General features: G+C 37.3%; 1 protein-coding gene across 6 annotated transcripts in view; it reads left to right on the forward strand.

The window, feature by feature from the left end:
- Nucleotides 1-17,658, forward strand: part of MYO6 (myosin VI) — a 185,358-nt gene that overhangs the window by 144,401 nt on the left and 23,299 nt on the right. For all 6 annotated transcript variants that reach the window (XM_066253755.1, XM_066253769.1, XM_066253778.1 and 3 more), the window contains exons 17-25: nt 1,072-1,167; nt 1,473-1,646; nt 4,850-4,888; nt 6,345-6,438; nt 13,012-13,142; nt 13,237-13,314; nt 14,523-14,652; nt 16,258-16,348; nt 17,138-17,288. In XM_066253755.1, coding sequence (XP_066109852.1) covers nt 1,072-1,167; nt 1,473-1,646; nt 4,850-4,888; nt 6,345-6,438; nt 13,012-13,142; nt 13,237-13,314; nt 14,523-14,652; nt 16,258-16,348; nt 17,138-17,288 — 984 coding nt within the window. The remainder of the gene's footprint in view (nt 1-1,071; nt 1,168-1,472; nt 1,647-4,849; nt 4,889-6,344; nt 6,439-13,011; nt 13,143-13,236; nt 13,315-14,522; nt 14,653-16,257; nt 16,349-17,137; nt 17,289-17,658) is intronic.

The following is a 17,658-nucleotide window of genomic DNA, read 5'->3' on the forward strand; positions in this document are numbered from 1 at the left end:
AGGTGAGACTTGCAGGGAGAGATAACTGACTTGCCAAGTTCAGCAGTGAGGAAGTGGTGGATTTGAGAGCTAGGCAGAGGTGGATTAAGGATGATTGATTCCCCGGGTGCAGAAGAAAATATTGGGCCCCTTAAAAGAAAGAGAGACAGGGAAAATAAAAATACATGTTAGCCATATTTTTAAATAAATAAAAAATATATACTGTTAATATTAAACTTGCACATATGAAACCAAACCAAGTCTAATGTCTTGGTGTCATTAGAAAAAAGTGTAAAGTTGGGGTTTTGAGGGGCCTTCAGAAGTTGGGGCCCTTCAGAATTTGGGGGAGGAGCCCAGGACGCTCGCCCAGTGCGCCCACTGTTAAATCCACTTCTGGAATTAGGGCCCCTTATTTGCACTCATGCTGGTCTGTTACCTAACACAGAGGAGGCTTTGTGGTCTGCTAGCTCCCTCACCCTGAAAAAGTCTAGTAATGTGCCAAAGTCTCTGCTTTTTTGTTTTTAAATGAGATTGTGTATTTCTTAATATGACGTTAATTTGAAAGCCAGTTGAGATCTTTTATGTGAAACATTTTGGAAGCTTTTAAATATCATACAAATATGAGATATTCTAATTAGATTACACAACCCTAAAATAACTTAGTTTTCTTCAAATAGAGTCATGCTGATTGTGGTTGGATATTTGGTTTAAAACAGTGGGTGAGTCCCTGTGCTGATTTCAGGTGTTTCTTCAGAACATTGCTTCTTAACCTTGGCTGCACTTAGCAATCACCTGATGTAAATGGCATAGGCTTTGGGAGGACTGCTGGTTCTCCAGGTGATGTTTAGTCAGCAGTGAAGGGCAAGAACCACTGCTTTTGACATAGGCAGCTAACTAGATAAAATGCCCACTATGTTTTGCATGTGCTTCTAAATAATGTTAATTTTTGGTCTCACTCCTTTTTTCTTTCCTTAGAGGTTATAAACAAATATTGATATTTGCTAGATTTCACTGGTACTTTAAGGCTTTATAAAGAGAATTATGTAATATATTTTTGATAACTTAATTACTGATGTATATTGTTTTTTTTAGATTCCCAGAAAGTCTAAGCTGGCAGTTCATAGAAACCTCAGAGATGATGAAGGCTTCATTATCAGGCATTTCGCAGGGGCAGTGTGCTATGAGACAGTGAGTATAACCTACCAGGAAAAAACCATTTGATGTTGAAGCTGCGCCGTGCAATATTATGGTAACCTGTAGCCACATCTGGCTATTTGAATTTGAATTAAATTAAAAAATAAAATTTCAGATTTGTTTCCTCAGTATATTGGCTCCACATTAGGCGCTCAGTGTGCACACTGGCTGGTGGTGACTGTGCTGCACAGTGCGGACCCAGAGCGTCTCCGGCACCCAGAGGGCGCTGCTGTGCCGCGCTGTGCCAGGGGCGTCCTCACAAACTAGAGCGAATCATTCCTGTTTGCTTTGTTTTTCAGACCCAGTTTGTGGAGAAAAATAATGATGCTTTACATATGTCTCTTGAATCCTTAATTTGTGAATCCAGAGATAAGTTTATACGGGAATTATTTGAATCAGCAACAAACAACAACAAAGACACTAAACAAAAAGCAGGAAAACTTAGCTTCATCAGTGTGGGAAACAAGTTTAAGGTATTTGTGTTAAATATATTGCTTGAACTTTTTTTCACTGCATTTAAAATAAAATACATTGTTTTATACTCTACAGTGGATATTGTAGGCACCGTCAGAAATCCCATGAGTGAAGTTCAAGAGCAGAACCTGCATTGTTGGTATTTGTATGCAAAAATATATGTATGTAAAATAAGTATAGTAATTGAACGTACCAAAATTCTTATTTTATGAATGACTTCTTACTTGGTACTTACCATGCTGACTGCTTCTCCTAATGTTCTTGCTTCTGCTTACTGTCTGGTTGACCTTCAAACCTTCTCTTTCCCATGTGTTTTCTGTTTCCTTCCTCATCCAGCAGTTTTGTTTTAGCTGGAGTAGTCCAGCTCTGGATGGCTAGAGAGGACTAGTTGAGTTGAGAGGAAAAGCAGGCACAGCCAGGGGCTTCAGGTAAATGATCACCTTTGTGGACTCTTACTTATAGAGTGGCTGCCATGTTAAAAAGAGGCCGTCTCAAGTTAATGATTCAGCTTGTAATTCATTTTCAATGTGCTTTCTGTCGCAGTGCGTTATGGGTGTGCATATTATGCTAAAATTTAACGCTTTTAAAAACTGTAAAAGATAAGTGCTGTGTGTGGCAAACCGTTCAAATTGCTTAACGTTGAAAAACATTTCATTTGTTTTATTAATTTTGGATTACAAATTTATTCTTTGTTATCTGACCAGGAATTATTACGTGGTGTGTCTTAGAAGTAGAACACTGTTACATTAATTGGTTCTAATTGTTGAGTATTTAACATAGAAAAAGATATTTAAAAGTTCAGTGACTAAAAAGATTATAACACACAGAACAAAGAAATAGAATTAATTTTTCTCATAAATTTCCATTATCATTGTTACATTTACAAGACAATTCTATATATGCTTTTCATAGTATATTTTAAATATTTAAAAATGATGTAATTAGAAATAGTATTTAAGTACTAGAATACTATGATACTAACAGAATAAGCCTCCTGTAATCCCTTGTGCACTGAAATGGGCTCTAAAACACTGATGTGATAAAAATTTATAAAGCTAGGTTTTTTAAAAAAGTTGAAACATAAATGTAGAAGAAAGCTAATAATACAGTTTTCAGGTAATTGAGTGAAAAGTCTTTAGCATTGTTATATATTTATTAATTACAAGTGTCTAATTCTCTTGAGCAACATTTTCTTATATGGCTATTCTTAAATTCCTTAATAGATATATAATAATGTTAATTTAATGAAATGGATATTATTCATTAAGTATTTTCTTACTAGAATAGTTGGAATGCTGGTAAGAACATACCCGAAATTTTATATGATAAAATAAAAACAAAACTTTCTTAAAATGTTGATTTTTTTTTTTTTTTAGTGAGAGAGAGAGAGAGAGAGAGAAAGGGAGAGAGATGAGAAGCATCAACTTACAGTTATGGAACTTTAATTGTTCATTGATTGATTTCTCATATGTGCCTTAACCAAGGGGTCTCCAGCTGAGCCAGTGACCCCTTGCTCAAGTCAGCAACTTTTGACTTCAAGCTAGTGACCTTGGGTCATGTCTGTGATCCCACGCTCAAACTGGTGACCTCGAGGTTTCCAACCTGGGTCCTCCACATCCCAGGTCAATACTCTATCCACTGTGCCACCACTGCCTGGTCAGGGAATTCTTAAAATTTTTTCAAGTATTTTTTTACTCTGATACTTGAAAATTGCTTATATGCAATAAAATGTGCTTCACACTTTAAACTGCTGGAAGCTGTAACTTAGTGACATCATTAATAATGAAATTCAAAATATGTTTTATGAGATACTTTGAAATGAAATATTAATTCTTAATTTTAAATAGAATAGCTCATTAAATTAAAGTCAAGTTATATGAGGCAATAAAAAACAAAATAGGCTAGCATTTACAATAATATTTCAGTTATCCAATATCACTGAGAACCAGTAGTTTTCTACTTTTGAGAAGCAACATTTTCAGATTATTTAACATAACCCTTTTACTGTTAGTATTTTAATAAAAGCAATCCTTTTGATGGAAACCTTATTCTGTCATTATATATACATATATATAAATATTTGTATGCTTTAAAATAAAAATCAAATACAAATAAAGCATGAACTCTGTAAGGCTGTATACTGTTGTGTTACTGGTAAGAGAATGAACTTTGGTGTTAGGCCTATGTTGGAATTTTGACTTTGCCATGACCAACTTCATGTTCTTAGGTAAGTAATTTCTCTCTCTGGGCCTCATTGTTTTCACCTGTAGAATGAGGCTAATGCTATATTCTTAATTAGAATTGTTGTGCAGATTAAACATGATAATGCCCATGAAAAGCTTTGAGTAGTGCTTGACTCATAGAAAGCATTCAGTAAACTATAATTATTATTAAATATAGTTGTGATTGATCCAATATGTTAATTTAAGAAATATCATCTTAATTAATCTTTAGTAAGTAGTATAATAAACATCTTAGTATAAAGTTGATACAAGAAGCTTATATAATTAACTTTGCCGAGAAGCAAATATTTGTATTAAATAAGTACGGAATGAGAGTAAATTATAGCACTTAATGTTAAAAAGAGGAAAGCATAGTAACTTGTAGTGTTCATTGTCAGTTTATTTTGGAGAAAAACATCCAAGCTTTTAAAAATAATTGAGATGTGAAACGTTTTAAAATAGTAATGAGGGTTTCTACAACAAAGCAGGATAATTTTATTTATGATGTGTTTTATAAAACAATCCAAATACGTACAATTTATGTATATTTTAAACATGCATTCATTCTTAATGGAGTGGGACACAAACTACACTAGCTTGCCATGTATTCAAATACTGCTCTGCTGATCTTTTATTGAGGCATCCCCAGCGTTTTCATTTATTTCCTTCCCTGCCTGTTCACTTTCCTTATTTACCCCACCTGCATGCGTGCATGTGTGTTTTTAGTACTGCTAATTTTGAGTCTTTTAATTAGACAAGTTCTGTATAAGTAAAATAAGTTATTGTGCTTGGCATTATATTAGCCATATATTTCGTATGTTACTGTCAAAGAGTTTGTGTACCAGAAGATATTAAATGGTAATATGTTATGTATCCATGTTATTGCATGTTATTTTATTCTAATGTCAAAGAACTAATATTAACTTGTGACGTAGTATGTTTTTGTTTTTTGAAAAAAAGTAATTTCCTTTCTTTTACAGACACAGTTAAATTTGCTTCTGGATAAACTTCGAAGTACTGTGAGTATATTTTGAAAAACAGAGTTTTTAATTGGTGCTCTTGAACTATTAATATTTACTCAGGTTCAGTAAATCTAGAATAATTAGAAATTTATTTTAAACCAAATTCTCTCATTTTAAAAAAATGGTTATTAAAATGGTGACCATCTTAGTTAAGTTTGTTCAGAAAAGAGGTTAAATATATAATTGAAGTCAAATTATTTTATAAATACATAGAATTCTCTGAATATTATTAAGATTATCCTAGAGTCTGAGGGAAGTTGAAAATAATTATTATGGGGAAGGAAAATGTATTTTATTTTAGGATTAAAGAGAATGTTTAAATATGTTAAAATATTTCACAATGAGAGACTTTTCTTTTTACAATAACACAATTTTTGGCACTGAAAAATGCAGTATTTTTCTAATAGTATTAGTGTATAATGTGGAAATTTATTCTGAGCTTTAAGTTGCAAATTTATGCTAAGTTTTAAGTTCCTTAGTGATTAGTTATTTAAAAAAATTTTTTGGCCCTGGCCAGTTGGCTTGGTGGTAGAGCATTGGCCCAGAGTGTAGATGTCCTGGGTTTGATTTCCAGTCAGGGCACACAGGAGAAGCAACCATCATCCATGGCTCAGTTGGAGCAAGATGGTCCCAGGTGCTGAGGAGGGCATCTTGGCCTCCTCAGGTACTAAAATAGCTCAGTTGCTAAGCAGTGGCTCCAGATGGGCAGAGCATTGCCTGGTAGGGGCCTTGCCAGGTAGATCCTGGTTGGGGTTTATGTGGAGTCTGTCTCTCTCTGCCTCCCTGCTTCTCACTTAATAAGTAAGTAAGTAAGTAAGTAAATAAATAAATAAATAAATAAAGTAAAATAATACAAGTTTTTAAAATTAAATTTATTGGGGTGACGCTGGTTAATATGATTATATAAGTATCAAGTGTACCTTTCTGTGATACATGGTCTGTGTATTGCATTGTGTTCCCACCATTCATAATCAAATCACCTTCTGTCACCATATATTTGGCCCCCTTTACCCTTTACTATTACCTAGCCCTCTTCGCTCTGATAACCACCATACTGTTGTCTGGGTCTCTGAGTTTCAGTTTTGTATCCCAGATTTGAATGAAGAAATCACAGGGTTCTTAGCTTTTCCTCACTGATTTAGTCGCTTACCATAATATTCTTAAGGTCCATCCATGGTGTCACAAATGCAGTATTTCATCTTATGGCTGACTAGAATTCCATTATGTATATTTACCTCATCTTCTTTATCCAAATATTTATTTTTATTAAAGTATAGTTGGTATGCAGTATTATATTAGCTTCAGGAGTAAAACATAGTGATTTGACATAGATGTACCTGAGAGATTATTTTAAAAGAGATTCATATATTAATGATAATATGCATTGAAAGTTCCTGGTGTTCAGAGAAATGGAATAATGAGAATGCTGTATGTATTGTCTTTATTCTCCTAGGGAGCAAGCTTTATTCGTTGTATAAAACCTAATTTAAAGATGACAAGCCACCACTTTGAAGGTGCTCAAATTTTGTCTCAACTACAGTGCTCAGGTATTTCCATATTTTCATAATCTGTATCAGCGTGTGTCAGGAGTCTAAGCTCAAATAAAATTTAATATGTCCACTGTTTTCAAATGTTTAATAATTATCTTGATTTTTAAGTGTAATAAGATTTTTATTTTATATTTCCTTTAATTATAAGAAAAGCATGGCTAGAGTTATTGGAGCAATATTGGGATATGGTTTATTGTAAAATAAAACAATTTGACATTAAAGTAAAATCTATGAAAACTACAAACATACGAACCTCCTTGATCGGTGGCGTTTCTCTGACCTTTTCAACCCAGCAGTTCATTTCTCATTCCCCACATAACCTGGGTCAGGAGGTTGGCTTTGCTGTCCTTGCTATCTGTGCCACCACTTGTAAAAGAGTGAGAACAACACATTGTCCTCAGCTTCTGGGGAACTTTTATGCATTTGGTTAAACTGTTCCTTCCTTCCTCTCACCTGCCATTCTAACCTTGCTCGATCCCAGGAGGCTTAGGCACCAGGCTCACTGTTTTTCCTTTATTTCATGCCCATCTTCCATCCCTCATTGAACTACTTATTTCCAAGACACCAGTCCTCTGCTTTCCTTTCAGTCCATCTCAGATTTGTGACACTTCCTGTAACTCTTGTGCCTCTCCGACTCCTTATTTTGCTCCTTTCAGTGATGGATTTATTATAAAGCTAAGGACACTTATGCTTCAGGGTTCCTCATTTAAATGGGCTCCTTTTACAAGCTTGCACCTGATTTTGTGTTCTTTTGCAATTTGTAATCATGTATGTACCTTTTTCTTAAATAGTCCCCTCCCTAGTTGTAAAATCTTCAGTCGCCCCATTCTGGATCTGCCCTTGACCTCTCTTACAAAAGTTTAGCTGTTGATGAAACTAATTCTGTCCTTCCTCATCTGCACAGATAAGATAAGCAAGACAGATTGGCATCATTATAAATTCATGATCACTAACCTTTAAAGGGCTCTGTAACCCACTCTGTCAAGTTTCCCTGGTCAGCATATTCAGTTTCTCCATGGAAACTAGTCAGACCAATCCTGCTCATCTCAGATCTCTGAGCCTCTGCTAGCAGACAGCCTCATCTCTTACCAAAAAAACAAAAACAATAACAAAACAAAGCTTCACCTATCTGTTACCAGACACTGCTACCTATCTGCATTACCTTCCCTCCTTTTCAGAAGGTAGGAAGTTCCTCTCTTCTTAGTTGGACTGTAATTCTTTGGAATTCATTCCTTCCTACCTTTTCCTGAATCATCTTTTTTTTTTTTTTTTTAATTGAGAGGCAGGGAGGCAGACTCCCGCATACACCCCGACAGGGATCTACCTGGCAAGCCCCCTACAGGGTGATGCACTGCTCTGCCCAGCTGGGGCTTTGCTCCGCTGCTCAGCAACCGAGCTATTTTAGCAAGGCCATGGAGCCATCCTTAGAGCCTGGAGCCAACTTGCTTGAACCATTTGAGCCATGACTGTGGGAGAAGAAGAGAGAGAGAAAGAGAGAGAGAGTGAGAGAGAAGGCGGAGGGGGAGGGGTGTAGAAGCAGATGGTCGCTTCTCCTGTGTGCCCTGACCGGGAATCGAACCTAGGTCTTCCATACGCTGGGCCAACACTCTACTGCTGAGCCAACTGGCCAGGGCCCTCCTAAATCTTCAACATTGATTATATACAGGTGTGGGCAAAAGTAGGTTTACATTAGTGAGTACACAAAACAGTTTTTATTGTATTAATTATGTATTAATTATTGTATTTTAAAAAAATTTTATTTTTGTCCTCTCCTGCTTCTGCCCATGGTGAGCCACGTCTTTGAGCTGGATCTCTCCATTCCTCTGTAAACATGCTGAAACCTTCCTTCCCTCTGACCCGCCTTCCCTTCCAGCTGCCTCACATTTTGTTCTCCAGTTTTTCCTTTTCTGTCCAAGAATAGTCTAGTCTTGCTTTTTTTTCCTCCTGCCTTCCACTTGCTCTTTAACCCCACAGAATTCGGTTTCCACTTTGACCAATCCAAGAGAATAATTCTGGATGAGGTAGGTCATCAGTGATTTCCTTGATCCTAAACCAGATGTTCTTTTTGTAGTCCTTATCTCAGTAGACTTCACAGCAGCCTTTGACTGTGACCAGGACCTTCTACAAATCCTTTCTTGGATCCCGAAACAGCATATGTCCTTGCTTTTGTTTTGAATTCTCTGGCCTTTCCTGGCGTCTCTACAGGGTCACCTTTTTCTACCTGGATATTATTTACGAGAGTTTTCAGGCTTTGAGTTAGGCAGATTTTCCTTCTCACTCTTTGTCACTGCTGTCCAGTGTAACTTTCCATGGAGATGGAAGTTGTCTGTATCTGAGTTGTCCAATATGGTAGCTACTAGATACCTATGGCTGTTGAGCACTTGAAATGTGACTAGTATGAGGTCAATACTGAATTTTAAATTTTATTTAATTTTAATTTAAAAATTTTTTTAATTTAAATAGTCACTTGTGGTTAGTGCAACTACAGAGTATGTGGCAAGTTGCTGCCATATTGAACAGCATAACTATTATTTTCTGCCTCCCAAATCCCGTTGGTGTGACCTCTTAAATAGTGTGTCCCCCCCAGATTTATTCAGATATAATTGACATATAACATTGTATAAATTCAATATGTACAATGTGTTGATTTGATACTTATACAGATACACTTATCCAGTACAAAATGATTACTACCACAGCATTAGCTAATGTTCTGTAAGGTCATATAGTTACCATCTGTTTCTTGTGGTGAATATTTAAGACCTACTCACTTAGATCTGTCTCTCTTAGCGAGTCTTCATACTTCCTAATTCAAGCTGTCACCATCTTTCATCTGGCTTTTTGCTGTAACTTCCTAAGCATTCTCCTTGCATCTGCTCAGCCTGTTCTTCACATACATCCAGAACTACAGCTGTACAACTCAAGTCTGAGTTTGTCTTTTTACTGCTTAAAATGCTATAATGGCTTCTGATTATTCCTGAGGTAAAGAACAGAATCCCAGTAGCTTCCGAGGCCCGTGTGGACTGGCCCCTGTGTCCCTAGCGTCATCTCCTTCCCCTCCCTTTCCTTTGTACTGCAGCCACACAGGCTTTTGTTTTAGTGCCGTAAGTGCTCCGAATTCTCTCCTGTGGCAGGGCCTGTGCACGTGCTGCTTCTGCCTCTTTTGTCCTCACATCTCAGCCTGATTGTCATTTCCTTATGAAAGCCTTTCTTCATGGGAAGGAGGCCCGGGTGAGGGGAGCTGAGCACCTTCATTTCACGGTCATAAATTTTATATGCATTTGAATAATAATAATAATTTTTTTCTTTAACCTATAAACCTTTTGAGGGCAGAAACTATCTGTTTTGGCTTGCACTTGCATCCCTGCCTCCTAGCAGGGCAAGGTGTAAACTAGGCCCAGTAAATATTTGTTGAATGAAATGCATAGTCTAGCAAATATAAAGATTTATTTGTGATTAATTTAGCAAATACAAGAAAGTTAAATAATTTAGGTCTGCTGCATTTCTACATATAGTTTAGATGTATTTTTGTAATATTTTCTTTAGATTGTTTTTACTTTGAGTTTGACTTTTTTCTTATTTAAATTTTTCTTTAGGATATATTTAGCCTAATGTAATCATATATTTCCTGAGTGAGCATCTCATGTACTGGCAAGGCAGACATGTTTAGATTTACCTATATATACTCTTAGATTAGCGGAGTATGGACGTAGCGATGCTCTATCTGGGATCCTCTCTCAGTAAGTAGTATATTTCAACATTCTGAGATATACTGGCAGTTCAATATGTAGATGATACTAATTCATAATAGTTTGACTTTTAAAAGAAAATACTACTAATAGTATAGAATTGGTTCTAGTTGTATGGATAAGCAATGAGAAAATGCCAAAAAACCCCACAATAACTGGTAGAAATAATATTTATGAAGCTTTCTAAATAAAAGCATAGATTTTGAATTCTAATTTGCCTTCCCATTTTTGTAATTTTTTTCCAACTTAAAGATAATTAATTACCCTAGGGTATCTTTTACTAAAATTAATATCTTCTAATCAGCCAATGCCGGGTAAAGCAGGGGCGGGTGTGAGCAGGCAGGTAGGTCGTCTTCCTCTGTAACCCTGGGCCTACTGCCTGTCTGTGCTAGCAGAGAGGGGTTCTGAGTCCAACCGGCCAGGACTGCACCAACAGGCCCCTCCCAAACTCCCAGTGGAAGATCGGGTCGTGGGAATTTCTTTTTCTTTTTCTTTTTTTTTTTTTTGCATTTTTCTGAAGCTGGAAACAGGGAGAGACAGACAGACTCCCGCATGCGCCCGACCGGGATCCACCCGGCACGCCCACCATGGGGCGACGCTCTGCCCACCAGGGGGCGATGCTCTGCCCATCCTGGGCGTCGCCATGTTGCGACCAGAGCCACTCTAGCGCCTGAGGCAGAGGCCACAGAGCCATCCCCAGCGCCCAGGCCATCTTTGCTCCAATGGAGCCTTGGCTGCGGGAGGAGAAGAGAGAGACAGAGAGGAAGGCGCGGCGGAGGGGGTGGAGAAGCAAATGGGCGCTTCTCCTATGTGCCCTGGCCGGGAATCGAACCTGGGTCCTCCGCATGCTAGGCCGACGCTCTACCGCTGAGCCAACCGGCCAGGGCTTCGTGGGAATTTCTTAAACAAAGAGTACTTGGTGTGGTGATTTTTATTTTTTTAAGCATCAGAAGATCTTTTGAGTAAATTATCTTGACGTGCTGAGAAAACAGCCATAAACTTGGTAATTTGTTAAGCTCCATAAGATTCTTAATGAACTTTGATCCAGTTCATATGTTGTCCACAGTTACAGGACAGGCTAAGGCATTCAGCAGTGGTGGATTTCAACATTTCCAAGGATACTTGTGTATTTGATATAAATGGTAAAAAATTGTGACAGCATCAACCAAAACATACTTTTGTTTCTTCAAGCAGAGCCTAGAACTAAATCTAGTTCTGGAGATTTCTTTCCATAGGGATGAATGCTTTTGTGTGTTTCATTGATTAGTATTAAAAATTATTTATATGTTTACTGTTAACAAAATGAAATGGTACAGAAAAATATAAGTAAAAATGTGTCACTTCTCGGGGTGACCACTTAACTCTTATGTCTTGGATATGTTTTTTTATACTGGGTAGATAAAGCTCTGTTCTCTTTAATGAACCCATCATATATGGTTGTAACATAATTAATTGACATTTAAGTTATTTGATTTTTTTTCTTTTTTTAAAAAAATTTTTATTGATTGATTTTAGTGAGAGAGGAAAGGAGAGGGGGAGAGACAGGAACATAGATCTGTTTCTGTATGAGCCCTGACCACGGATTGAACTGGCAGCCTCTGTGCTTCAGGATGATGCTCTAACCATCTGAGCTATCCAGCCGGGGCTAGTTCTTTTTCTATGATAAATAGTGGCCCAGTGGTTATATAGACATTCTCTATGCATATATTGGCCCACGTATGTGACAAGTTGTAGGTTAAAGTCATATAAGTAGAAAGTACTGAGTTAAAGGGATAAATATTTCCAAATTGCCATCCAAACTTGTTACACTGGTTAACTCTCCCAATAGGAATGTGTGTGCATTTTCCTGCACTGCCATCAACCCTGAGTACTATTTTTGTTTTACCCCTTTCCAATTAAAACAGTTTAAAATTCAACCTGACTGCCTAGGAAGGCTAACTTTACCATGAGATGATTTTAAAATAAAAATCTACTTTTTTGTATTGTATAGTATCGTTTTGCTAAGTTTTTGGCTAGCAGAAATTTATTTGGGTATAAGTGAGGTAGGGATCAAATGTAATTTTTATTTTCTAAATGCCTAGCCATTTGTCCTAACACTTTTTATTGAATAATTTTATTTTCTCCATTAAGTTGAATAGTCCCAGAGTCTGTAATCCAGGGTTTTTTGGTGAACAAAGGTTTTTGGCATTGTCTGTAGTTGAGCTTTTTTCTACCTATTTTATGCTTTTCCTGACATGAGAAGTTCACATTGACTTAAGGCTCAAATTAACCACCTAGTAGAATTTCACTGGAAGTAGATATCCATTCTATAGGCTCTACCCCAGCAGCCTAGGTTCTTTGAGAGCTGAGTGAAAGGGGATCTTTGTAGTGAAATAGTGAACTCCCTTTTCCTGACCACCTGGTGAGAACATGGGAATGTGACTACTTCCTGGAGACTCTCTCCGAAATCCTGTTCTAAAATTAACCCCAGGTTTGGGAAGTGAGCCAGTGCAGGCCTTATATTCTTTGATTATGACACAGAGGTTTGTGGTAGAAAAAAAATTACAAACTAGATTTGAGCTTCCCAGAGACCAATAGTTTGTCTCTAAAGAAATGGTTTATTCAGAGTGGTGTTAGATGAAATTTGCTGAAGTAGATTTAGGTCATGGGTAAATTGGGTCATAGTAAATATAAACATGAGATTTCCAATGTAATATTTCCTTGCTGATAATTCCTGTAAGTTGCACCTTTCTGAACATTAATTATAAAGATGATCACTCACAAGTTGTTCTTGACTTCTGTCCAGTGATTGGCAGTAATGTGAGTTTGTTTCTGAACGTAGGCATGGTGTCTGTCCTGGACTTGATGCAGGGTGGTTTCCCGTCCCGGGCCTCATTTCATGAGCTCTACAACATGTATAAGAAGTACATGCCGGATAAACTCGCAAGATTAGATCCAAGACTGTTTTGTAAGGTACACATGCCACCTGAATTGAAGTTTCTTAGCTGTAGATGTCTTTCTTATTAATTACTCGTTGTCACTGACCTTTTTAACTTTTACTTTTCAGGCTCTTTTTAAAGCTTTGGGCTTAAATGAAATTGACTACAAGTTTGGATTAACAAAAGTATTTTTTAGACCTGGCAAGGTAAGTCCTGTTTTTTAAAACTTAAACATAATGAATATGGATAGTTGGGGTTCAGTGAATATTTTTAAGTGTTTGGTGACTTGAATTATTCTTGAATTATGATCACTAACAACATGCATATATGAATATGGGAGACATTTACAGTGTGTAATACCCTGTAAAAGTTTTAGTTCTTTTTAACTGTAGAAGTATTAGAATCAGAGAATTGTTTGATTGGATGTTTTCTGTTTAAATAAGGGTAAGCCAGAAAATACTTTTGTTTTAAATAAGTAAAAAGCTTTCCTAAAATATATTTATTTAGTCTCTCTCTCTCTCTTTTTTTTTTCCTTTGGTGAGAGTAGAGGAGATAGAGAGACAGACTTGCACGTGCACCCCGACCGGGATCTACCCAGCAAGCTCCGTCTGAGGATGATGCTCTGCCCATTTGGGACTGCTAGCAACCGAGCTACTTTTAGTGCCCGAGATTGGAGGCATCCTCACCACCTGGGGCCAATGTGCTGGACCAGTCGAGCCAGGGTCGCAGGAGGGTGACAGAGAAAGAGAGGAATGAGGGAGAAGCAGATGGTTGCCTTTCCTGTGGGCCCTGACGGGCAGTTGAACCCGGGACTTTCACATATCAGGTCGATGCTCTACTGCTGAGCAAACAGGCCAGGGCTTACTTCAGTCTTCATTAAGAATTTCACACCTGCCTGACCTGTGGTGCCACAGTGGGTAAAGCATCAACCTGGAACCCTGAGATTGCTGGTTTGAAACCCTGGGCTTGCCTGCTCAGGACACATATGGGAATTGATGCTTTCTGTTCCTCCCCACTTTTTCTCTCTCACCTCTCGCTCTAAAAATGAACAATTGAAATTTAAAAAACCAAAAAAAGAAAAGAATTTCATGCCTGACCAGGGGGGTGGCGCAGTGGGTAGAACACCTAGGATCCTGAGGTCACTGGCTTGAGCACAGGCTCACCAGCTTGAAGGTGGGGTCATGGACATGATCCCGTGGTCACTGGCTTGAGCACAGGCAGGGGAAGTGAAAGTCAGCAAGGTACAGTCAAGTGTGTTTGGATTTGCTGTAGACTCCACTGAAACCTACCTCTGCAATGGCTGTGACAGTTCCAGAAAGTTAGATTTTGGATTTGAGTTCTAGTTATTTTGTATCTCTGTATGTATAAGCCCATTTATCTTTTGATACAGATATTAAATCATTTTATTTCCTAGTTTGCAGAATTTGATCAGATTATGAAGTCTGACCCTGACCATCTAGCAGAGTTGGTTAAAAGAGTCAATCACTGGCTTATCTGCAGTCGCTGGAAGAAAGTTCAGTGGTGCTCACTCTCAGTCATCAAATGTAGGTGTTTTCTTTCACACCAAGATCTGTAGTTACTCAGAAATGAATGGGTTTGTGGAGTGTTACACAGTTGTCTCAGTGGTGAGTGGACAACGGGGACTGCATCACTTACTCATGTTCTTTCCCTCCTTCCTCAAGTGATACCTCATGTGAGAAATTAGTATTCGTGGACTTGGTTTAGAGTGTATGTGATACTTCTTTATTTGACTGTATTATAGGAGAATTAATTTCATCGTGTCCTAAAGAAAACAGAATTTCTTGTTCCTGAAGTAAGTCTTGTCATTCAGTAAACCCTGTCGGCTCTTCCTCCAAGCACTGAATTTGTTCCCCTTGTTTGCCCAGTGCCCAAGCAGAGCCCTCCTCCACTCGCAGAGTAGCTGCAGTGACTAACAAGTTGCTTTTCCTGGGTTCTGGATCTCTCTCTCTCAACTAAAGGCCTTAAGGCTGTCTTAAATGCTGAGCAAAGTCAAAAGCCTTAGAATCTTTGAAGACCATGTGAAGTGGGGCTTCAGCTTTTCTTTTCAGCCTCTTCTGCCTCTGCTCTTTTAGACCCCGTTCTCCAGTGCACTGTACTGAGCTGCTTTTTTCTTGTGTTTTTGGCCAGGTCGTACAAACTGTAGTACTTGCCTCTGATCCCAAACAAGGGTGAGGGGCAGCATATTTTGGGGTTACCTTAGGGTCTATGGAAAACCTTTCAGTGCAGGGAGCTGCTGTTAGTAACTTGACTTAAGTTTATAATTCCCCTCCCCACTCACCAGAGTATCTGGAACATTGCTAGACACATGGAAAAGATTTAGTAAATTGTTCCTTACTAATAGAAAAATAAAATTCTTTTTATGTAATGAAAAGGAACCATGCAAACAAAGATTATTATTGAGGTCTTTTGCTAGACAATAATGAATATAGATAAAAACTATGATTTAAAAAAACCCCAGCTCTTTTCCCATTATATTCCAAATAAAATATAGACATATTTCAGTGCTTTCAGTTTTATACATTGCATTGGGATGGACGACATATTATATTGATTATCTATACTATGCCATTTTTTTGTAGAATGTGTTGTGCAGTGTTGAAGTTGATAACCAGTCAGTATATTTGCCAGATATTACAGAAGCTCTAAAAAAAAGGTCTCAGGGTCAAATCAGTCTAGGAAATTCTGAGTAATTGAAGTTAAATATTAAATGAAGTTCTTTACTGTAGGATTCTCAGAGGCCTTACTCAGTAGGTTCATTGTGAATCGCCAAAAGTAGCATATAGCTTTTCCTAAATTTATTTCACAGATGAATCTCTTCTAGACACATCTTTTAACATTTCATAGACCAGTATTGCCTAGGACAGTTTGAGAAGCAATAGAGGAGCATAATGTATTATTTCCTTACATTTACCATGTAAATTTAGTTGTATTCATGGTGTACTTTTTATTTTAAGAAGCATGTGGAATTGAACATAAAATGTATTGATTTTGATGTCTGGTATAATAGCTTCATTAATAAGAGTTCAAGTTTCTTGAGAACTGCTTTGTGAAAGTGAGTGGTTTTTAAAACTATTATATATCTGATTTAAACTGAGTAATTTTCTATCATATTTTTCTCTTACACATAGTGAAAAACAAAATAAAATATCGAGCTGAAGCCTGCATTGAAATGCAAAAAACTGTTCGAATGTGGCTTTGCAAAAGGAGACACAAACCTCGGTAAGATGAATGGTGCCTGAAGACTCCTGCAAAACCTAGTTCTCCAGATGTAAAGTGGCTCTGTAGTCCTAATGAAGGGCAGTGGGTATTCAGAGTTTTCTCCTTCCTCATGTTCTTTGTAAAAAGATGTTATTTGCATTATATATTTGAAATTATTATTTAATTACTTCATCTCTGCCCTCATTCTACAAAAGAATTTGAATGAGCTTACAAAAATGTAGACAGTATAAAAGGTCAAAAATAAATTGGTTGAAAGTAGCTCTCTTATTCTGATTATTTTAGTGACTGAAGTTTCTTGATGAATGTCACATTGACATTGCTTTTAAAAATATCCATCCCATTAATGTTTTAACCATTATTTTCTGGATTATCTATAGGAATTGTCTCACTGTAAATTTAGTCTTTATTTCCTTTTTGCATCTTTTATTACTAATTAAATCTCTTTAAATTTGGAGGTCTGAATAACTTAATTATTAATACCTTTTTTTAATTAACACCTTTTAAGGACACTAGATAACTGTTTTAAGTTATTTTATAATTTAAATTCTCAATTTTTTTAGTGTAAATATAGAAGACTTGCATTTTATTGATAGACATCAGTGTCATTCACACTCATATTTGATATTTTTTAGCCCTCAACAAGTTATCTAAAAAATAAAATACTGAATAATATAAAAAACAGGAGTAAAATATCCTATTTAACAATATGCTTGTCATTTTATTAAAATGAAAAATCAACCTGTAGCATTAAATGGTGAAATAAACTCTGATGAAACATTCTCTTTACAGCATTGATGGCCTGGTTAAGGTGGGCACACTGAAAAAAAGGCTTGATAAATTTAATGAAGTAGTAAGTGCACTGAAAGATGGAAAACCAGAGGTGAATAAACAGGTCAAGGACCTGGAAATTTCTATTGATGCTTCAATGGCCAAAATTAAGGTATGTAATTTTAACCCAAATGACTTTGACTTTTTTTTTTTTAAGTGAGAAGAGGGGGGTAGGCTGACACTGGCATACACCCTGACCAGGATCTACCCAGCAGCCCTGTCTGGGGCCGATGCTCGAGTATTGACCTATTTTTAGCACCTGAGCCTGATACTCTTGGACCAACATAGTTATCCTCAGTGCCTGGGGCTGATGCTTGGACCAACTGAGTCACTGGCTGTGGGAGGGGAAGAGAGAGAGAAAAGGGAGTGAAAGGGGAGAGAGAAGCATATGATTACTTCTCCTGTGTGCTCTGACTGGGAATCAAACTTGGAATATCCATATGCCGGGCCAATGCTGTATCCACTGAGCCACCAGCCAGGGC

Source organism: Saccopteryx bilineata, chromosome 1, assembly GCF_036850765.1.
Source record: "Saccopteryx bilineata isolate mSacBil1 chromosome 1, mSacBil1_pri_phased_curated, whole genome shotgun sequence".
Classification (NCBI taxonomy): Eukaryota; Metazoa; Chordata; class Mammalia; order Chiroptera; family Emballonuridae; genus Saccopteryx; species Saccopteryx bilineata.